The sequence below is a fragment of the Poromitra crassiceps genome (assembly GCF_964638095.1).
Source record: "Poromitra crassiceps genome assembly, chromosome: 15".
NCBI lineage: Eukaryota > Metazoa > Chordata > Actinopteri > Beryciformes > Melamphaidae > Poromitra > Poromitra crassiceps.
This window is the reverse complement of record NC_139634.1, coordinates 28,876,374-28,894,865: the sequence shown is the minus strand read 5'-3', so window position 1 is coordinate 28,894,865 and position 18,492 is coordinate 28,876,374. Positions and strand designations below refer to the sequence as shown.

Genomic DNA, 18,492 nt, shown 5'->3' with positions numbered 1-18,492 from the left:
CTGCCCATCGACAGTAAAAGAGGTCCTGCCAGATAGTTTGAATACTGAGTCTAACACAGTGGTTAACGTGGGGTCCGGAGACCACCAGGGCTCCTTGAGGGGGTTTCCAAGGGGTCCCCAGCAAACTGGTGAATTGTTCTTTGCCATTATCTTCTTCTCTTAGTTAATTGGCCAAGTGGGCACAGACTGTGTGTGTCTGTGGCGGCAGTGTGGTTCAGTCACGATTGTGATATCAGTGATGATGTCATCAGTGATGTCACTCGAGCAATTGTGATGTCACCAGTGATGTCATCAGTGATGTCACTCGAGCAATTGTTCCTGGCTGAAGCTATATAAGTGGTGGGAGTATAACTAGGGAGAAGAGTACAAGTGGCGCATCATCTCCAGAGCATTCGATTCCTAGGTACATCTACAAGAAGTGAGTGAACACAGTTAAAGAATGTAGAAGAATGAGTGTTTGGATCATAGTTTCTCTGTTATCTCTCCCTACAGTACAGATAGTCATGGCGTTCTGGACTAAATCAAATCTGACAACTAATATATTCTGATTTGGGTCCAAGAGACAAAAGCTGATCAAATGGGGGTCCACAGGCCTAATGTGGACTAAATGAGGTCCCTTCATATGAAAAAGTTGGAGCACCACTGGTCTAACAACACATAGTAAATAGTTAGGGCTATGTGACCCTCAGAAACACCTAGCATTGCCAGCCGCACACACAAGCGTTCTATCTCTGTACTATCTGTGCTCCTCCCTCCCTCTCCTCTCTGGCTGAAATTAAACTGATCTAATATGTCTCTTGACCTCCATCTCTGCCTCCTCTCTCTGCCAGGTATAGATGCTCCAGGCGCAGCGGGACCCAGCCTCCGCGTCAGAGAGCGACGAGGCTGCCTCCACCTGGGCCACAGCGCACTCCTCTGAAACCCGGCTCGTGGTCTCTCTCTGCTAACAGAGGACCAGGAGGAGTCAGGTCAGCGGACATCAGCGAAGGGGAAGCCATTTTGTGTGGTTGAAGCGAGCGGCTACCTCTACGCCGGTGGCTTCGTCTGCGCAGAGAAGCAGCCGGGGGTATTTTCGTCTGCTCTCTGACCTCTGAACTCCGCCGCCATGACGACCGCAGTGCAGCCCAGCGAGCTGGTGTTTGAATTCGCCAGCAACGGGATGGACGAAATCAATCAGGTACCTATCACAGTGGAGAAACATTTACTGTACAGTTTTTGCTTTTTTAACATTTTCATGTCATCGTGCGTCACACATAGCTGCACTCATAGGCTATATTGTGCCATAAACAGAGGAATCATTTGATGCAAAGACCTTTGGACCAGTGTTTCACCATTCATCAAACAGACATCGCTCTATGGCTCCTTTGATTAATGAAGACTTTTCATAGGAGGAAAAACAAGCTTGTGTAAACAAGAGTGGGTACTGGAGCCTGTGATCTTTAGGTCTGATGACATGATTGGGAAGAAGACAGTGAGTGAGTGAGTGAGTGAGTGAGTGAGCAAGTTGCTGGTAGTGCAGAGATGGTGACAGTCAAGACCTGGTGTCAGTCAGTCCTGTGTCTGCGTGGGAGGGGCAAGGCAGGGCTTGGCTGTGAATATAGGGCACAAAGGTTACTGCATGTATGTGTGTGTGGTGAACCTGCGTCTGTGTGTGTTTCACTGCCTGCCCGGTCACATGTGCAATTCTCTCATCCGCACATCCTTGTCTGAATGCTGAGGAGCTAGCCTGAGTGTGTGTGTGTGTGTGTGTGGACGTGCGTTTGTGTGTGAGTGTGTGTTTGTATCTAGAGTGACAAGTTGTCACTGGATCCCTGAATGGCGCTGGTTCAGGCCTAACCTGATCGACCAGTTACAAAGCTGTTTGTAGGTGACGGGATAATTCCACCAAAAGGTCTCGCATTGTTCCAGGCAGCGCTACAGTTTTGTTCCTCCCCGCACCCACTCCGTTTCTTATGCAAGCATTAAACTCCTATTTAGCAAGTCCTAGAAATAGCCCAGAGTAGCATGGGAACCACATACTAACATACTGCGAGAGGCCATCTTGTTTCTCCCGGGTGTTGTAAAGATTTATTTTGGCCACAATAAAGCTGTTGGAGCCAGGTGAAACCGTAGAGAACTTTCTGTAATGATTGATTACCCTCACTATATCGGTTTTCAAGTCAATAGGCAGAGGTATATCATGTAGGCTAATATTACATTATTAGCCATGCCACTATGATTTTCGACACAATTAAAGTTACAGTTTAGTTCTGATCCAACAACCGGGTATTTGTTGGTATTACTATTTGTTTATTTATTTTGTCTGCATTACGTAAGGTAAGAAAAGATGCGTTTTGCATAATGTGAATTACCCACCCCTTTCATAGTGTCCCACTGATAGTTCTCTCTGCTATGGTTCACAACACTTCCTCAAACATCATGATTAGGATATATTGAATGTGTATGGACACTCGGTCTTACAACTGTGCCTGGACAGGTCAAGCAGAAGAGTGGAGTGGGGTGTGGGGGAACCGGTAAAGCAGAAGAGAGTGGGGTGTGGGGGAACCGGTAAAGCAGAAGAGAGTGGGGTGTGGGGGAACCGCTTGGACGGATGCTGTTGCGGAATAGGGAACTCAGAAATGCAAATAGGGCCTGATTTCTATCGGTGTTGTTTCCCTGCTAGAAACACTATTCAAGTCAACAAAGAGGAAGAGGCAGTTATACTCGGTGAACAGTCATCCGACTGTACATAAGCTAACAACACAAATAACTAATCTGCTCTTCTTCTGTATGAATTGATATTAGATATTTTCTACATTAGAATTTGTAATTATGTTACATTAAGGATGCCTGCTGTAGTTATTACCTCGCAAATTCTTAAAGTGTCAAAATGTCACCTGGCTTACACCACAATGCGGCACCATTTTGCAGGTGCTCCGAGCAAAAAAGAGAATCCTGTTACATCAAAACAACAGCAGAGACAGCAACTTACACTTCTTATGCCCTGTCAGCAGACTGTGTGGGATTCAGTCTGTCTGCGTCTGTTAGAGAGGGGAGGGGAGAGAGGAGAGAGAGGGGGCGGGGGTGAGACAGCAGTGCTGTTGATGTACAGACTGGGGAACTTATCAGACCAAAGCAAATCCAATGTCTTCACACAGTCACTCACTTACCTATTCAAGGACAGCAAAATGCCAGACGGCGGGGAGATTTGCTCCTCTCACTGTCTAGCTATCTGATAATATGTCTGCTAAAGACACTGATTAATGAGAAACATGTTGTATATGTCAATGGGATGTTGATGGTTTCTGTAGTCACAGCAAAATGGAGGGTTTTTATTCGCCTCAAGAGGCTGCATGGTTTTGCACAGCGGTGCTGCTGACATGCACAAAGTGTTTGTCGTTGATCTTCCAAGATAGAGATGTTTGTGGAGCTACTTAGCTCTAGACTCATAGACACCATACTTTATTTATACTCATAAACAAGCATTGTGTAATGAATGATAGTAATTTGGCAATTACTCGTGCTTTTGCCTGGGAGGCTTAACGATTGATAATGATTTAGGGTTAGTCTGTTCATTTCCTAGTTAAAGTGTAGCAGAAAGAAAGCGTAGCCTTGGACTCCCATCGCCCGCTCTTCCCACCCCCACGGGTTAATGCCCAGACACCTGGTATGCCCCAGAGGTTCAAACCAACAATGGACACTTGTGCAGAGACACAGATAAGCCTTTATCCATGATCCTGCTACTGCTTACTCTATTTTCTCCCTATCCTCTTCCCTTTTGCCAGGCCAGCAGTGCAAGTAAGAATTTGTTCTTACTTGACCTGCATTGTTTAAAATTAAAGTGGAATAAATTAATAGATAATACACAAACAGTATAGCCTACTATGTAATAGGACACTTGATGCTTTCTTTCTTATTTGTTGCTTTTCAGTACAGTATTTTAAAGTTTCCCCTTATTCAGTCAACAGTGCAATGTTGTTATTGCAGCACAGTATTTCGGCAGCAGTAAGTTACATTCTGATTGCAGCTTGACATTTGGCAGATACTTGCCTTGGTGTTTATACTTCCAGATTTAGCTTAGTCGTGTAATAAATATATTAATCACTTTTCAGGCTAGTCAAAGCCGTTACATATGCTGTGTAGAAAAGGCCCTCTCATGCCAAATGATGACACCATACGATGATTTCACTTCAACTGTGAGGTCATCGATGATTTCACTGCAACTATGAGGTCATCGATGTTGTCATAAGTGATGTCATAAGTGCAGTTGTGATGTCATCAGTGATGTCATACATGCCAAGATATAAAGCCAAATGATGACACCATACGATGATTTCACTTCAACTGTGAGGTCATCGATGATGTCACTGCAACTGTGAGGTCATCGATGTTGTCATAAGTGATGTCATAACTGCAGTTGTGATGTCATCAGTGATGTCATACATGCCCAGATATAAATAAGCGATGTTTCAGTTGTTTAGTACCAGATTGACTGCCCCAATAAACCAGATCAGATTGCCCCCAAAAAAGCTTGAAGACCTCCGTGATTCTGATCGATCTCCAATTCAAATAATCCATCACATCATAAATGTAAGCTACAACTTCCTTACATGCTGCTTTATACTGATCCTGCAATGGTAATATTATTCATCCATTTTTTAAGTGTAGTCTGCCGCCATCTCCTGGTAGTCAAGTGACACTGTTGTTTGTATGAGCATTTCATTTAAAACTAATTTGTTATGAAGAAATGGCATCAAAACACAGGTATTCTGAACATTGGTTTCTGGTTTGACATAACCATACTCTGGCTTTTTGCTTCTTGTGAGTGTTAAGATCAATCTGCTTTTTTATCTTTTAGTGAGCTTGCATGTTTTTCATAGACTTGGAAATAAACAAATGGAAAGCTGTTCCACAAGGCTGGTACCAGAAACACACAAACGTATAATAATAATAATGATGATGGTAAAAAATAGTTTGCTTATTTTAGAAGGCAACCTATGACATAATCCTGGCATATTCAAAGAAATATCCTGGCCTCTACATCCCTCCCCTAAGCGCCACAGTGGATACACTTGACACAGTTTGGAGGAGATCTCAGGTACACTGGGTTTCTCAATAGCTCTCATGTTGCTCCCAAATGGTTTGGCCTCAACTCCGGTAATTTGCTCAGCTCTCCCGCTCGCTCCTGCATTAGGTTTTGCCGTGGTGGAAAAGAGAAGGCAAGGCTGGAATTCCCAGAGCAAGACGTTGGGACATGATGAGGGGAGTGCTCGCCTGAAATTCATGATTGAGCCATTAACATTCATCTGGGTTTATATAATCTCTGAGTGTAAGATTAACTTCTCGGGAAAAGCAGGCCAAATCAAACAGCTGGTCCCTGTTTTCTCTCGTGGGTCCCTGAGGACCACTGCAACACTACTGAAATAAGCTCTCCTCCACGCTGTGTGCTTCTTTCTAGATGGATATGATGGAAATGAATCTACAATATTTTACAGGGGAATAAAAATAAAGACGCCACAATTAAAGTGCTGCAAATCAGTTGGGGTATTCTATATTGTATTTATGGCATTTATTGTGGGAATTAATTGTTTTTCTATAGGACGAATCAGCGTGACGTCACTTGCCATCCAGAAATGCGGAACCCCACGGCAGTTAATAGTATGAGTTGTGCCAAACAAAAGTTAATATCTCAAAAACTATACATCACATCGCTTATATTTTGACATTCTGAGTGAGAGCAGAAGTAGCTCAAGAGTTTAATGTATAATATATGCATGTCGTGTTAACGTTGTGTAAACAGAGTCAAGCCGGCTAGAGCAGACACTCACGCCTCGCGCCACTTGGGCTCCATAGGGTTCCATTGCCGTTGCCACCCAGTGACGCGGTTTGTTTACCAAAATGCTGCTCGGCTGATCCATCGTATTGAGTAGCAGCCTACATACAGTATTTTTTACAGGCTCATACACTCTCACAGTGTCTTATACTTTTCTCTGTGTCTGTGTGCTCTGTTGGTGCATCTCTGCGTTCAGCTGGACGACCCGTCGGTGTTCCCGGCAGTGATAGTGGAGCAGGTGCCTGCAGCCGACCTGATGCAGGTCTACTCAGGCCTGGAGTCGGACGAGGTGACCAACGGCATCATGGTGGACACCACTCTCCATGTGGTGGAGGAACCCATCCTCGTGGGTGGAGTGGACCTCACAGGTAAGAAACACATTGTACTCCTGCACGGGGGCGGGCGCAGTGGTAGCTCTGTGGCCTCACAGCAAGAAGGTCCTGGATTCGATTCCCACCTGGGACGCTGTGGGCACTGAGGGTGTGTCCCCATCCCCGTGTCCACAGTGCCTACTGCCCAGGTGGGCTTGTCAAAAGGGCCTTTCTGTGTGGAGTTTGCATGTTCTCCCAATGCTCCCCTGGGGTCTCCTCCAGATAGGAACCCCCCCGCTGAAAACATGCAGAATTTGTTTTACTCCTGCAATAGATGCTAATCTCAAACCATACATAACTCCATAGGGAAATTGAGCGCGCTAAGTATGTTTAATGTGACTTACATGAGCAACACACCAAGCTGAATTCCTTGCATGCGCAAACGTGCATGACAAATAAAACTCATTCTGATGTCCACAGCCTGGAGAGTTTCAAAGGCCTACTTAGTGAATGTTCTCTTATTAAGGTCAAACATATTTAGATTTCATGTTAATGACTTTGTTTTTGTGTGGTCAGTAGAGACGACAGTCTCAGGCCCAGAGGACACCATGGAGACCAACGACGCTGCAGCAGCCCTTCTTAACATGGAGTCTCCAAACAACATTTTGGATGAGAAGCGCATGAGTAAGTTGTTTTGCATTGCTAATCTTTCACTATTTCTTGTGTAATGAGGAACAGTGCAGTTTTTCTGCATACATTGGAGAGGGCATTAGAACTGCAGGGCAATGAGAGACTTTTTTTAAAAGCTCTATTCAAAGGTTTAGCTCATTTGTAAATCTCTTGTTTATACTTAGTTCACACCTATGGCGCTCTGCTGGAGTCAGACTTGACTTACATCCCGCTGCGGCCTGACCAGATAGACACTAGCGGCCTTGACATGTCCCTGGACGAGGACACCTCATCCATGGACGAGATTCCCCAGAAGGCTCCCTGCAAACCCCAGAAAAAAACCAAAGGTAAGGCAGTTGTCCTTCTCACCTGTGGGGGGACATTGTTAGAGCATAAAAATGCATCTGCTGTGCCCCCCCCCCCCCCAAAGAAAATCTGTGTTCAGCAGTTGACAGTGATGTAGGTAATTGGGTGATTTGACGGTGACCTTTCACCTTAAAATATACTATCCCTCGATTTCTCACAGTGCGCAAGCCGCGGGCGGTACGTCCCTGCTCCCCTATCACCACTCCCAACCTGCCACTCAGGAAGAAGAGCAAAGAGGGCAAAGGTGAGCCTCACTAACCAGTATGCTTCTCTTTAATGAGCCAATCAAAAGCAAGGTCTCTCCTCCTCTCGTGTATCCTCTGCGTTTCCTCTTGTGCAGTGGGCAAACAGCAGTCCTCCACCCCTGCAGACCAACGGGGCCAGCTAATTGATGAGGTGGTCTCAAAGTGCTGTGTTTCACAGGGAAAGAGAAGTGATTGCGGGCTGGAGGGCACGTTGATGCACGACCAATAGCAGCACAGTAGTTGTGCTCGATGCGTTGGCTCATTGCAGCATACAGAGTGTGACACAGAAAGAGGAGGCGGGGCTGGGGACGGCGGGTTCAGCTGCACACATATACATCACCCTGTCATGATGTCTGGGGCTTCAAGTGACTGCTGGGAGAGGTGCTGTTTTTAACCACTTCTGGCCATAGCAACTTGCATATTAGAGTCATCTACTGCATCTACTTACTCTATAATTAATTCCCTGCCGAGGCGCACCTACACACATGCACACAACTGCCACACCATCGCTTAGAAGAGTAAGAGTCGTTTCTGCTGTAATTGCATCGCTGCCATTTTGCATTTGTTAAGTAAACCTCTGAAATGCTAAATGATTTATCGATGTCTACAGCGCAGCTCCGAGAACCCCACCATGAAGGTTTAATACATATGTGTCAAACTCATGGCCCGCGGGCCAAATCCGGCGCGGCACCTCATTTTATGTGGCCCGCGAGAGCTAGCAAACAATACAATTTGCGCAAAACAATTCTTCACAATGTGGCTTACAATAGTTATTGTTAAATTAAATAATAGTTGTAGGCTACTAGTTGTCTGTTTGCCATTGTTTTCTCTAGAATTCTGCTTTCAGAGCTAGTTAAGTTATTACAAAAAACAAGAATAATCGAATCAGAGGCAATTATGAAATATTATAACACGCACGCTAGATACATTTATATTATGTTACATTTACAACTGGCCCTTTGAGGGCAATAATGCTGATGTGGCCCGGGATGAAATTGAGTTTGACACCCCTGGTCTAATACGTTTGCATGTTAAAAACATGAGTTAATTTATTCTCCTTCAAATTGCAGGCACCACCATCTACCTATGGGAATTCCTCCTGGCTTTACTGCAGGATAAAAACACCTGTCCCAAATACATTAAGTGGACACAGCGGGAGAAGGGCATCTTTAAGCTGGTGGACTCCAAGGCGGTGTCCAAGCTGTGGGGCAAACACAAGAACAAGCCCGACATGAACTACGAGACCATGGGCCGAGCTCTCAGGTACGAGGAACCTACCGAGGAGCAGTGTGTCTTGAGGTTCTCTTACAGTGAAAAAGAACGATCCGCACACCAAAAGAGCTCCCGTTGTTTTTTTTAATTTGCAAACCAGCAAATGTCTTGAGGTTCTCACCTGCGGACAACTGAAAAACTCCCTTCCCAGGACATTGTAGTACAGTATTTCTCATGCACCGTAGTTCCCATTCAGCACTTAACCCTGCAAACAGGATTCACGTTGTTGAACATTAGAGTAGGCAGTTACAATTTCACAATGCTATCTTCCATGATGTGTTAAACAGCACTGTATACTCTCTCGTCTAGATATTACTACCAGAGAGGCATCCTGGCTAAGGTGGAGGGGCAGCGGCTGGTCTACCAGTTCAAGGAGATGCCGAATGATCTGGTGGTGATCGAGGACGAAGACGCAGGCTCTGATGCCAATGCTGGCTACGGGAACCAGAGATCTGCCAACCACGGGCGGTCCATGGTTCGCGGAGGGTCCAGGGGGCACGGGAGGGCCCATGGTCAGCACCATGTCTCGGTGAGGCAGATGAAGAAAGAGCCAAACGATGAAGACCTGTACCTGGAAGCCAGCGCTCGACAGGCGGAGCTCCTCCATATGTTGCAGCCCAACCAGGGGGTGGCCATTTCTGGGCCAGGACACGCTGTCAGGTAGGAGATTTGCAACAGGGCCAAAATTGTTGGGTAATAAATACACACAGTCATAGAGGAACTGCAAAGGTCTTTGGAGAGGGGCAAGAAGAGGAATAGTTTAATTTCACTGTTACTTGGTTCAATGTAATTCAGCACAGTGGGAGAATGTGCTGTGGAAGTTTAACTTCTGGTCAGAGGCTTAATATTCTCCACTGTTATCTCAGATAGGGACAACACCTTTATTCATTTAATGGGGTATGTGATGACTATTTCTATTTGACGTATATGTTTACGATACCCGTGAACTGAGTCGAATAGCAGGCTCACACACATACAAAACATGTAGCACATAACATACACGCGCGCACACACGCAACACACCATAGAAACCTTGTATCTACAGAAAGTCAGCTTTTCAGGAATGGAGAGAAACTGGTTTCTTTTCATGTAGTTATAATGCATTAGTAATGGTCTGGCTTTTGTCAGGGCTATCAAACATTGTCTACATTTAGTAAACAAAGATGCTGATTTCTGCGGGACCACAACTGGCAATCTAGATTGTTGTATTACTGTAATGGGGGGACATAGTGTTGCTGTTTAGGATCATAGCTGTTTCCTGGATAAACTTTGTGTCGAGTTCACTTGAGCTCTACTCAAGATTCATTTTTATCTATACTTTTGGTGTTCAGTTCAAGCACAGCAACACTGTAAAAGAAGATGAAGAGGCCGCTGCCATGAATAGATATTCAACTGAGTGGTTCTCTAAGCAATTCATTTTCTCTTTTAAGGACCATCACCCCTGCATCCATGGTCTTATCCCCCGGCTCCCTTCAGTCCATGCCCCTCACCACTGTCCTGGCCAACGGGGACTCCAGCCACGCCTCCCCTCCTCGGGTCATCCTCCACACTGTGCCCTCCACCACACCAGGCGGTAAGGATGTGCTGACCATCCAGACAGCATCTCTAGCCACCGGGACAAGCAGCCTCCAGGACAGCCTTCGCCAGCAGTTCCTGGTCACGAGCATGTGCACCACCTCCACCTCTTCCTGCACTTCCCCACCGGGGGTCGTCGGCTCCAGCCTCAACGGTCTGCCCCGCCTGGTCACCCTCAGCACGAGCAGCGGGCAGACCATGGTGGCACAGCAGCCGGGCACCGTCATCGCCACCGTGCTCAAGTCCAGCGACTTCCACTGCCTGCATGTTAAAGAGGAGATGCTGGACGACGCCCCCAACTACTTCCAGTCGCTGGTCAACAGTGATCCCTCACTGGCAAACACTTTTGAGAGGGAAGAGATGGAGATTGGGGAAGCGGAGCTTAATTATAGAACTGTGATCATCGGCACCGGTCAAAGGGGGCTGGACGGGCCTGGAAGTGACGCGGCAGTTAATGGATACTTTTCCCAGAGCAGCAGCCCCAGTGAGGGCCTGACCCCTGTGGAGGAGCTGGAAGTGCGCGGGGAGATGTCGCTGCAGCGTGAACAGGGGTTCAAAGGCCTCCAGGAGCTGCCTCTCTCCATGCAACTCCCGGCAAACTTTATCCAGATCAAGACAGAGCCCACAGAGGCCTAGGCCTGCAGGACTCCCACACGGACGGTCAAACAAAAAACAACAACTCAATCCATTTTGATGGCAGGCTAGACTTTTTTCTTTTCCTACCACAATGATCTGATCAAAGATCAGAGCGAGGACATTTTAGCCTCAGGATTTTTTGTTTACTCACATATTTTGTGACCATGTGCCTAATTTTGAACATCACAAGGGAGTGTTTCGTTTTTCAAAGATGTCATCAATCAGAATTGGGATTATCTTCTGTAGACATGACCCCCAACACACACACGCATGCATGCGCGCGTGCGCACACGCACACACACACACACACACACACACACACACACACACACACACACACACACACACACACACACACACAGACTAACCTTCGTCTCTAGGAGAACAGCCATTGGATGAACCAGGGATCCCTGTATACCAAATGTGCCAGTTAGATGAGTAATTTTTTACAGTACCTGACCTGTACATCTCAGTACATCTCATTGGACTTGTAGCAATGCTTCACAAGGATTTTGCTCCAAATAGGACAATGCAACAAACCAAAAACAGGAGATGGAAGAATGCCAAAAGGTGCGATGAAATCAGACTTGAGAAAGCATGTGTGGTTTTTTTCTTTCTTTCTTTTCTTTTTTTAACCACACACTAGTTCCCGTTCCTAGGCATGAGGGACGGATGCAATGTCGTGTTGTCCAATCAGATGAAAACACACCACAGAGTGTAACTGAAGAGTGCCTTACAGGATGTTCAAACAGCTCAAGACTCTTGGAAATGTCTGGGAAAGCATAAAATGGACTGGATGGTTTTTTCAGACTTTTAGACCTTATTACCCCTTTATTTTCATATACTAGACAGAAGGTATGCATTCCACCTCTACTACTCCTAGCCTTAAAACACTGTGTTACGATGGAAATGGGCATTTTCTGTCCACCAAGGACAGTCCAATATCAGACCTGTTTGTATATAGCTGCAGACCTGAGGCAGAGCAAGATAGGGAAGGAAGAATGGAGAGAGAACGAGAGAATACAGTACACACAGGATAAAACAGATTCAATCAATGTCTGCTTCAGAGGCTTCTATCTCCAAGGTTTAAATCCTGTTTATATGAAATGGAATATATATATGAATATATATATATACATATAATATACAATTGAGATTCAATTTTAAGGCCGCAATGAATTTATTTATTTTGTGAATTTCTAAATTCTGTATAAAAAAAGGCACATTTGTTTTTCTATTTACATAATGTAAACACGAGGGAATATTACAGAAAATACGAACGTGATACCAGGAAGCTTATTTGGTAGTTTATTTTCTTTCTTTTCTTTTTTTCTTTTTCTTTTTAAGACCGTTTTTTTTTTTTTTGTAAAACATTCCATATAATCAACTTAGGTGTTTTCACAGTTTTGGACTCAAGTGCTCAGTGCAGCATCATTATTATCCTATTGTTATCTTTGTCGATATCCTCTGTTTTGTGTTTGATTCAAACATTATATGTGCTTTCTCCCTTTCCAGTGGACATACCTCTTGGCCTTTTTCAACAGTCAGGCAGTAGGGGCTATGCAGTGAAAAACAATGTATGTAGGCTACTGTAATAATCAGTATCAATCAGCATCTCTTTGAAATCATATCTCAACTGCCTCTGGTTATTTACTTAATTTGTATCATGTCTGACCACTGCTGTTTTTCTATTGTGCACTTGCCATTCTGGTGCTCTCCTCTCGTCTCCTGCTCTCTGACCAGTTGGGTCTGCCCTTTCTTTATTCTCTGTCTCAGTGTGTTAAGGGCCTCTCCGGCTAGCCGTCTGATTGGCCCCGAAGTCCTACCAGTGCTGAAGCCATATTGATCGTGAGTGCTATCATGGCTAAATTGGTTGTATTTTCACCGGGGCTGTGGAGTGAGGACAGACCGACATGCTGACCTCCCCCTGCCCTAGAACCTGAGGACAGGAGTTAAATGCTGCTTTACAAGCCCGTGTCAGCCAAAGGGTTCTGTGTCTCTGAATGTATGTATACATACTGTACAAGTACACGCTTATGCACAATTGTGACAATCAATAATTACGCTTGGTTGCATTGCTGTATTGCATTGATATCCTATGGTAGTCTTTGGGTAGGGATTTGAGTTGCCCTTCTCTCTTCTTTTTTTTGCAGAGGCTTCCTTTTGTATATATTTTGTGTGTCTACCCTGCCTTTTCCTTAAAGCACTGTTTGTGAGATGTTGAGGTATGTCCACTGCTTATTTCTGCCTTATATGTTTTGTTGTTTCTATTGTCTTGGGATGTCAATGGCCTCCCTTATGCTGAATATAGAATAGATTTTTATGCAAAGTTAATGTAATAATAATTAAAACAAAATCTTCACTGAAATGCGACGCCTCTTTATTTGTTTTTGCTGTGGTGTGATAGGGTGAGCTAGGCCTACTTGTCAGATGAATGTCACATGACACTTTAAAATTTGATAGCAATGAATGGAAACATAAGAGCCAGTATCTCACAATGCTGGCAGTCCAGAGGAGAAACAGGCTGTTCCTAACCGTATCGCTGCTGTTGGGTGAAAACCTTGTAAATCTAATTTTGGTGAATTTCATGTTTTAACTTGAGCAGAAAGGCTATCATGCTGCCCACTTCTTTTTGGACTGAGATTTGTTTACAGTCCTTGGGTTTATGGAACCCTTTTAAAACCAATTAGATACACTCAAAATGCCGTCAAGCTAAAAAAAACAAGGCTGTTTTTAGTCTACCCGCCTGCTCTATTGGCATGCACAGCGCACAATTGCTCAACTTCACATCACTGATGACATCACTGTCACTGATCATGTCACAATGCCTATGACATCACTGATGTCATAGGCATTGTGACATCATCAGTGATGTCATGAGAGGATTTTGGTCAATATTGATGTCACAGATTACATCACTGATAATGTCATAGACATTGTGACATCATCAGTGGGACAAAAATCGAAACAGATATTGCCCACTTGCTCCCTTTTATATAAACAAAGGATGAAAAATTGACATTTTGGATGTAAGAGAATGAATACTCCTCAGTCCTCACAATGAATTTCACACATGAACTACAAGAAGCCTGCATAAAACACTATTCCAACAACCATGAACTAAAGACTAAGCAAATCGTTTCAACCACATAACACTGTCGTCCACTCTAACAAATACAAATCAACCCGGTTGGTTTACAGGTGCTATAGTAAATGCTGGAAAAAGCTGGCTTCTATGGGGGTACTGATTCAATTTGCCTTTACTGTTCAGATAATGGAACTGAAGTGCTTTTTGCTTTGCAAATTCAAAGCTATATTGTTGGGCTGTGCAGTGTTGGGGGACAGTTGACAACCTGCCATTTGAAAGAGAAGGGAAACGCTGTAGGAAACTGGAATGGAGCCATTAGCAGGCCAGAGACTGATTGGACTGTACTTAACTCCAGTTGCTGTGGATGGATGAATACATTAGCATCTGACATGCCCAGGGCTGAGGACAGCCCAGTCTGTCGCCATGGCCTGCTGAGTGTGTGTGTGTGTGTGTGTGTGTGTGTGTGTGTTCTGTGCATGTGTGTGTTTGAGAGGTGGAGGGGCTAGATTGGCTTGAACTGAGCCTGTGTGTGTGTGTGTGTGTGTGTGTGTGTGTGCGCGCGCATGTGTGTGTGCGTGTGCGTGGGTGCGCGCGCGTGTGTGTGTATGAGTGAGGAGGGGAGGATACGGTCTGCTGAGGGAGCTGTCTGGCAGCTGGGCTTGTCTACTGTGCCTAGCCTTCCCTCTCCACACCCACATGCACAGCTGTGTCCCACACAATCCAACCTTGCCATAGGGTTAACACACACACACACACACACACACACACACACACACACACACACACACACACACACTTTCTCTCTCTCCCTCTCTCTCTCCACCACACACACACACCTGCACAGAGAATACAAGACCAGACGTTCAGTGACAACCACAGCCACTACAACCTTCTCCACACAGACTCCTCAGCTTTGCAGCAGAGCCAACATGATATCAGCGTACTGTAGGAAATAATACACAGAGAGCATCTCAGCAGACACTTTGCTGTAAGGCCGCCTTCACTGTTCAGCGGCTCATCGGCCATATGGGAAGGGGAGATTGTAACGGATTACGGACCTAATGAAAGGCTACTCGCAGAGTTGCAAAGTCTGTGCTATTCCTTGGTTCGTGAGTCAGAGACCCTGAAGAGAGAGCGAGGGCTGCTGGGCCCTGTGTGGAGGACTATTTCTGTGTTGCCTGCAGCCACTGACTGACACAGCGCAAGTGTTTACTGCTGTGCCATGCTGCCTCTCACAATGGGAGCAGTTGAAGGATGACGGCTGACATTATTGTGCCTGCAGCCCGTTGCAGGAACGGTGCAGGGAGAGATTATTTAACCATCAGGTCACCGGACTGACTGGAACATTACAGGGAAAACGAGTTGACGCCTGTGGTCTCGTGGCTACTGCAGCCATGCCATCTGTTTAACTTGACAACCTGCACCCAAGGTTAGCTTAAAATAGACCGCTCAACTCTTAAAATGCAAAGGTTTCCTCAAAGAAGCAACAGTAAATATATTTAAGGGCAGTAGGTGTGGCATGGTTTCAATTGGGACGCTTCAAGAAGAAAAACAAGACATTGGCATCTTGGTTGGGAAGTGCGTCTTCAGAAGCAATACACCTCTCACTCCACAAGATGGCACTGGTGATACATGTCTACCAAGCGGCGCCTGCGCCTCAGTCTGACATGCAGAGAATTGTTCCTTCAGGTCACTAATCTAAATACAGACACTCCTCATACATTGGTTTTCTCTCTCCGTCTCCCCAGAATAGCAACCCATAGATCTAAATGGATGAGCAATACTTGAAATGGGAATAAAAACAGCTGGAAGTTAAGTTTCCCTGCATTTTTGACAAGTAACAAAATGATTTAATTCACTTGTGAACTTAAATGATAGTGGCCATTCCTAAGGCCAGTGTAGGCGAATCCTTTGAACTGTGCCAACCTGGAAGATGCACAGTATCTGTTTATACTGCAGAGCAATCTTTCCTCTGCTCCCCTCCTCATCAAAACAATGATAAACAAGTGCACTAGGGGGCTTTTCTAGACGGTGCATAAAATGCATTAGAAGCTTGGGGAGGACCGCTTTGAAGGGAGAATTTCTTGTTTGCTTATCCGTTCATTCAGTTTAAAAAGGAGGCTTACAGATTTGCTTTATATGTAATGCAGCCGGTGTTGAACCTGTTATTTTTTGTATTATAGAAAGGCTAAATTTCCTCTATTTGTAGCCTATCCATGATCAAAGATGATTAAACAAACAATGGTCTGAAGTTCTTCTTAAAGGAGAATGTACGTATGTATTTTTCAACCTGGACCCTATTTTCATCTGTTTATGTATAACAGAAATCTTTGAGATTGGTGCAGCAGTATGCACCAAGATCACTTCAGTTGGCAGCTGCTTTTCCCACATACCCCTACTGCACTAAACAAGCTTGTTTTTACCACTGACTGGATCAGATTATTCCATAATGACATTATTATATAGCGATAGAATTTACATTCTGCTTGATCCAAGTCTCGCTCAAGTCTTAGAGAGTTGCGTTGTTTGCCGGAGGTCAGCTGTGGTGGGGCGGAAAGCTGGGACTGGGAGCTGCCATGTTTGTTTCGGGTAACAGATAGCATTGCTGAATGATGATTTTTTTGGGGGGTGCACAGGTGCACATAATGCGTGAAAGCTGAGTCAATTTTGAAGTTGTGGGTTCGAGCCTCTGTCAGTTTTGAACGGCGACAGAAAACCTACCTTAAGAAGTCTGGCCTGGTAGCACAGAGAATTGGCTTGCTGCCTTGTATTATTGAGGCCTCAGTCACGTTTGAGGGCGTGGGTTCGATCCTCAGTCAGTTTTGAATGTCAACAGCCAGAGGAAAGAGTCATTTAAAGCCCTGAGAAAACAATTTCAATAAGACTGCATGATTCTCAGTTTCTAAATTCAAAGCTACTGCAATCATTTGGACCTTGATTTATCTTACATTGTTTCATGTAGGCGAATGGTAACAGAATCCATGGGCATTTTTCCATGTGTTTGCATACCATCAAGGTCCAATTTGTAAGATTATTCCACAATAATAACAACACAAAGCCACAAACCTTTGGTACAACTGCTGCTCAAAGATTGTTTGAATAATCTGACTGCATCCATCTTTAAGTCAGCGGGCCAGACTTTATAGAATAACATTGTGTTTATCTCTATGGGATTTAGATTGCATAGAGATAAGCACTGTACCTATCTCTATGGGATTTAGATTGCATAGAGATGAACGGATGGTTACGATGTAACCCAGGTTTCCTGAGGAAGACTTCTCTCCCTCATCAATTCCATTATCTAATCCAGTGCAGCTGTTGTGGATTACCACTTTAAGACACTTAATTAGCACCACCTGGATGTGATTGTTCGGGTGTGGCTGGTTTGACTGAGGCTAAGGGCTCTTAGACACTTAACAAAAACCTTTTTCTAGTGGCAAATAAATAAGAAGTTACCCTGTTCCGGTAGTCAAACCACCTGGCCTAATGGACAAGGTGTCTGATTTTGGATCAGAAGACTGAGGCTTTGAGTCCCTTTGTGGTAAACGTTCTAGTTCAGCAATTCCAGAAGTTTCTTTTAGAGCAGCAGGCATGATAACTGTGATTGCTAGTGGTTGTAAGTTTCTAACCACATGTAATCTGTCAACATGCATTTGAACAAATTTTACACGGTATCGATAAACAGATGGGAAAAGCACACACATTCTTTTTACTTAAAGGAGAATTTCGGTTTTTTTGAACCTGGAGCCATTTCCTGGCATTAATTAAGATTTGGCCACTCACCTAGCGATGTCTGCGGCGTTTCTGGGCGTCCTAGCGTTGTTTTGAGATCAATATCGTCCAAGTCGGTCGTAAAATGGAGTTGATTTGGGGCCAAGTGGAAGCCTGTATTTCCTGCATCTAAATAGCTATTTTTCTTCCCGTTTTCACCAAATATCGCCGTAATCTGATCAGTCTACATCCAGCAGAGTAATATTTCACCCCAGGCTGTTTCCTGGAGTGCACAGGGATCCACTACAGGGATCAAATTACCTCAAACGTGATCTAGGTCACCAAGTCTCGTGAAGTCCCGCGATACTTTCCTGTCGACTGGCCAAATACAGGCAGGACGCTTTGCGGTCGTGGTTTTAGCGTAACCTATGTGGGGTTTGGCGTAACCTATGTGGGATTCGAAAGAACGAAGGTTATGCCAAACCCCACATAGGTTACGCTAAAACCACGACCGCAAAGCGTCCTGCCTGTATTTGGCCAGTCGACAGGAAAGTATCGCGGGACTTCACGAGACTTGGTGACCTAGATCACGTTTGAGGTAATTTGATCCCTGTAGTGGATCCCTGTGCACTCCAGGAAACAGCCTGGGGTGAAATATTACTCTGCTGGATGTAGACTGATCAGATTACGGCGATATTTGGTGAAAACGGGAAGAAAAATAGCTATTTAGATGCAGGAAATACAGGCTTCCACTTGGCCCCAAATCAACTCCATTTTACGACCGACTTGGACGATATTGATCTCAAA

At 44.9% G+C, this 18,492-nt stretch overlaps 1 protein-coding gene across 2 annotated transcripts in view; it reads left to right on the top strand.

The window, feature by feature from the left end:
* The window catches only part of elf1 (E74-like ETS transcription factor 1), a 38,640-nt gene extending 25,392 nt beyond the window's left edge, over positions 1-13,248 (top strand). Inside the window, exons 2-9 of one of the 2 annotated variants that reach the window (XM_083652033.1) lie at positions 831-1,177; positions 6,009-6,180; positions 6,703-6,807; positions 6,978-7,139; positions 7,319-7,402; positions 8,474-8,666; positions 8,985-9,335; positions 10,106-13,248. In XM_083652033.1, the coding sequence (XP_083508159.1) occupies positions 1,106-1,177; positions 6,009-6,180; positions 6,703-6,807; positions 6,978-7,139; positions 7,319-7,402; positions 8,474-8,666; positions 8,985-9,335; positions 10,106-10,886 (1,920 nt within the window). In that variant the 5' untranslated portion in view covers positions 831-1,105 and the 3' untranslated portion in view covers positions 10,887-13,248. Of the gene's footprint in view, positions 1-830; positions 1,178-6,008; positions 6,181-6,699; positions 6,808-6,977; positions 7,140-7,318; positions 7,403-8,473; positions 8,667-8,984; positions 9,336-10,105 lie in introns of both variants that reach the window. The other variant, XM_083652032.1, reaches the window with a different exon arrangement.
* Positions 13,249-18,492: the final 5,244 nt, after the last annotated feature.